General features: G+C 28.7%; 1 protein-coding gene across 5 annotated transcripts in view; it reads right to left on the reverse strand.

Annotated features, from left to right (window-relative positions):
- The window catches only part of dco (discs overgrown), a 108,798-nt gene that overhangs the window by 35,479 nt on the left and 68,319 nt on the right, over positions 1-5,000 (reverse strand). For 2 of the 5 annotated variants that reach the window (XM_027369467.2, XM_070140895.1), the window contains exon 9: positions 3,928-4,598. The exons of the other annotated variants lie outside the window; for them this stretch is intronic. In XM_027369467.2, coding sequence (XP_027225268.2) covers positions 4,579-4,598 — 20 coding nt within the window. In that variant the 3' untranslated portion in view covers positions 3,928-4,578. Of the gene's footprint in view, positions 1-3,927; positions 4,599-5,000 lie in introns of those variants that run through there. 5 annotated transcript variants of the gene reach the window in all.

A 5,000-nucleotide genomic window follows, 5' to 3' on the forward strand; every position in this document is an offset into this window, starting at 1 on the left:
TATGCATATATATATGTATATGTATATCTACAAATATATATATGTATATGTATATCTACATATATATATGTATATTTATATCTACATATATATATGTATATGTATATCTACATATATATATGTATATGTATATCTACATATATATATATATGTATATGTATATCTACATATATATATATACATATACATATATATATGTAGATATACATATATATATATATATATATATATATATATGTAGATATACATATACATATATATATGTAGATATACATATACATATATATATATGTAGATATACATATACATATATATGTAGATATACATATACATATATATATTTGTAGATATACATATACATATATATATTTGTAGATATACATATACATATACATATGTAGATATAATATATATATATATATATATATATATATATATATATATATATATATATATATGGAGACATACATATACATATATAGATATACATATACATATACATATATATATAAATATATATATAGATATAGATATAGATATACATATATATATATAGATATCAATATACATATATATATAGATATCCATATACATATATATATATAGATATCCATATACATATATATAGATATCCATATACATATATATATATAGATATCCATATACATATATATATACATATACATATATATAGATATACAAATACATATATATATAGATATACATATACATATACATATATATGTAGATATATGTATAGATATACATATATATGTAGATTTGCATATACATATAAATATATATGTAGATATACATATACATATACATATATATGTAGATATATATATACATATACATATATATGTAGATATACATATACATATACATATATATGTAGATATACATATATATATGTAGATATACATATACATATACATATGTTGATATACTTTTACATATATATGTAGATATACATATACATTTACATATGTAGATATATATATACATATACATATATATGTAGATATATACATATATGTAGATATACATATTCATATAAATATATATGTAGATACAAATATAGATATACATATACAGTGCACGACATTAATCTTGGCACAAGCGGGACTGTGCAAAGATTTTTGACGTTTTTCGGTAATACCCCTCTAATATTATGCAAATCGACCTATAATCTCGACGCATCGTCAGCTGATAGATTGCTCATCTGACTCCATATTGGCAGTTTCAGATATCACTCAATTACTTCTGGGCAGTGACAGTGAGCAAAATTGCTACGTACTTTTTTTGTGAATCGCCTATGATTTTGCCCGAGTTCTGTTGCTGTTTTTGGCCAGTGTGTTGTGATGGGTGGAGATAAACAGCACTCTGTAAGGCGGAAAGCCCAATACAGAATTATCAAATTTAACCGAAATTTCATTGCGACGTGTCCAGAGGTGGTCAACAAAATTTCATGACTGTAGAGAGACTAACCTGCCACTGCAGAAAAAGCAACCTGGGAGGCCACAGAAAACATCTAAACGAACTTTAAATGTGCTCAGGAGGCAGGTGGATAGTCAGCCACGAATAACACCACCAGAATTAAAAGAAAGGAACCCTGTGTTACTGGCTGATGTGTCTGTGAAAACCATATAGTGACGGCTCTACAATCCCTTGAAATTTTCCCACCGCATCGCTCGCAAGAAACTAATTGTCACCCTTAAACAGAGGCAAAATAGGGTTGCTTTTTGCAAGAAATATCTTCAGTGGGACGAGGACAAGTGGAAACGAGTGTTATGGAGTGATGATGAGTATAACTGGAAAAAGAGACGGCAAAGTTTATCACCGCCCTGAAAGTGATCCATGTGACCCTAGATTCAGCCAAGGGACTGAAATATTCAGATAAATTGATGTCGTGGGATGCCTTTGGTTACCACGGTGTGGGGACATTGGTAATACTACCAAGGAATGTTTTGATGAATGCAGACAGATATTTAGAGCTACTGAGTGACAATTTGGAATATTGCTTTGAGAAGTGCCAAATAGACGTTTTTATGCAGGAAGATGCACCTTGCCATAAGGCAAAGCTTTAAATCCTATTGAAAACTTGTGGGCACTAATGAAAAACAGATTAAGTGAGCATGATAGCTCATCAGTCCCCAAGCTTGAGGCAGCCATCACAACACACTGGCCAAAAACAGCAACAGAACTCAGGCAAAATGCTAGGCGATTCACGAAAAAAGCACGTAGCAATTTCGCTCACTGTCACTGCCCAGAGATAATTGAGTGATATCTGAAACCACCAATGTGGAGTCAGATGAGTAATCTATCAGCTGATGGTGCATCAAGATTATGGATCGATTTGCATAATATTAGAGGGGTATTACAAAAAAAAAAATCTTGTCGCAGTCCCTCTCGTGCACTGTATATATATATATAAATATATATATATATATATATAAATATATATATATATATATATATAAATATATATATATATATATATATATATATATATATATATATATATATATATATATATATACATATATACATATATATATATATACACACATTTATATATATATACACAGATTTATATATACACACATTATATATATATATACACACACAGACACACATTATATATATATATATATATATATATATATATATATATATATATATATATATATATATATATATATATATATATATATATATGTGTGTGTGTGTGTGTGTGTGTATATATATAATGTGTGTATATGTATATATATATATATATATATATATATATATATATATATATATATATATATATATATATATATATATATATATATATAATAATATATATATATATTATATATATATATATATATATATATATTTATATATATATATATATATATATATATATATATATATATATATATAATGTATGGATATACCTGCATATCTATTATTTTTTCAATTATAGAAAAAATATATATATTCATATATGTATACATGTATAAACTTATGTATATATGTATCTAGATTAGTGGATATAATACTTTTAATAATGTATCATAAATAATGAAAGGAAAAACACACTACTGTGTTGATACTATGGTAGTAAAACCCACAATGCACAATCTAAATTATTGCAGAAAGTGAGACAACAGTTTCTGAATCGTCCTCGACTCCATCTTCAGGTCTGAAGATGGAATTGAGGACGATTCCAAAACTGTTGTCTCACTTTCTGCAATAATCTAGTTTGTGCATTGTGTGTTTTACTATCATCTTAAATAATATTCATGCCAGTATAATGTGTCTGTATGATTCGTATTATATGCATTCAGGAATGTTTGTATACATACCTGTGCACACGCTGAGGCACTTGCACACACAATTGTTAGTTAATGCTTAAATGATAAAACTTCATGCACAATATCATAGAAATGGAAAATATCTTTAAGTTTTATTATGCATAGAACTTGATTCACGTTTCCAGTTGTGAAAAGAAGAAATAGTTATTTTTGAAATTTGAGCATTTGAAATACAACCTTGATATAGAGTTTTCTCCAAATGCTTCCAATGTTGTAAGTTGTAAGATTACAACCTGCCATTTTTATCAATTTCGTGGACACTTAAGGCTCAACTGCATATCATCCACTATGCTTGAATACCTTGTATGTAATCTAAGAAATAGTTCATGTGATTCTAGAATTTCAGATATCAAGAAATATAGGAGAATAGACCTATGGAAAAGAAGAGATCATCACTGATAACTCTGATAAAACAATATATATATAAAAAAGTAAAAATAAAATTCATGCAGAGCCAAAATCATGAAAATAAATAACAATCAAAAGTGAATTACAAAAGGCAGGAGGGCTAATGCCAAGGTCATAAATGAAGGAGAGCCTACAAAAGATAGTACAAAGCATTACTTGAAATGTATTTATTCATACCACTGTCATACATCATGGTAAAAACAATTGTTGTACATATACAAATGCCCTATCACTCTACAATCCATCCGTCTCTCTTCAACACGTCATGCACAAGTTCAACAGCAAGCACTGAATAAGTAATACAAGAACACACACAAACTACATGAACGCAACCACTAGGTAGCGAATGCCGTATAAATGAGTTTGAAGACAATTGAATTCTGATGAAACAATCTGGTGAGAACCTAACCTAAGTGAAAAAGACAGCAGAAATGTTTCCTTTGACTTTATATACAACACAAAAAGGCAACGAATATTTACAAAAAATGTATGCAGTCCAAGAGTCACTGATATCAGATATCAAATAAATACCTTCATCGTTTGACCTGCCATCAATAATTACATCAGTTGTATTTCAAAACCATAAAATACAAAGGTGCTTACAAGGAGCAGTGAAGTTTCTATCAGTGCATAATATTCAGTGCAGCTTACATGAAGAATTGGTCTTGAAAGAGGTTTCTGAACTGAAAGACGGCTTTTCTGAAGTCCAGGTGGAACAATCTTGGCACTACAATAACCTACGGTTGTTAAATGCTATCAACTGATTTCCTGGAGTATTGAATGGTTATTGTTTCCTTCAGGCTCAAATAACAAGTGGTTTCCCTGTAAGGGGGAGAGCAAAATGTAAGAATCTCTAACTAGGGAAATAAATTTGCTCAAGTTGTGACAATATCAGTTAGAGTGATGAAAAGAAGAATCCAATATCACTTATTTCTTCTGATGGATCATCAGAAAAACAAGCATTATTGAATAACTATCTACAGGTCATACTAGACATTTGTGTCACACTGAGCTACAGTAAGTTACAGAAAGTAGCAAAACAGATCTCAAATAATAGTAGGAAGACTTGAGACAAAAGTACATAGTGGCCCCTTTATATTAGCCCTCGTGCCAATCATTTTTCTTTTTGGACAAAAAGTGATACAAACACAGGGAAACATGAATCCAATTCATCTGGCATTAATAAAAAAGAAACCTACAAGAAGCGCTAGTGGCTATTAATAC

The sequence above is a fragment of the Penaeus vannamei genome, chromosome 27 (assembly GCF_042767895.1).
Source record: "Penaeus vannamei isolate JL-2024 chromosome 27, ASM4276789v1, whole genome shotgun sequence".
Taxonomy (NCBI): Eukaryota; Metazoa; Arthropoda; class Malacostraca; order Decapoda; family Penaeidae; genus Penaeus; species Penaeus vannamei.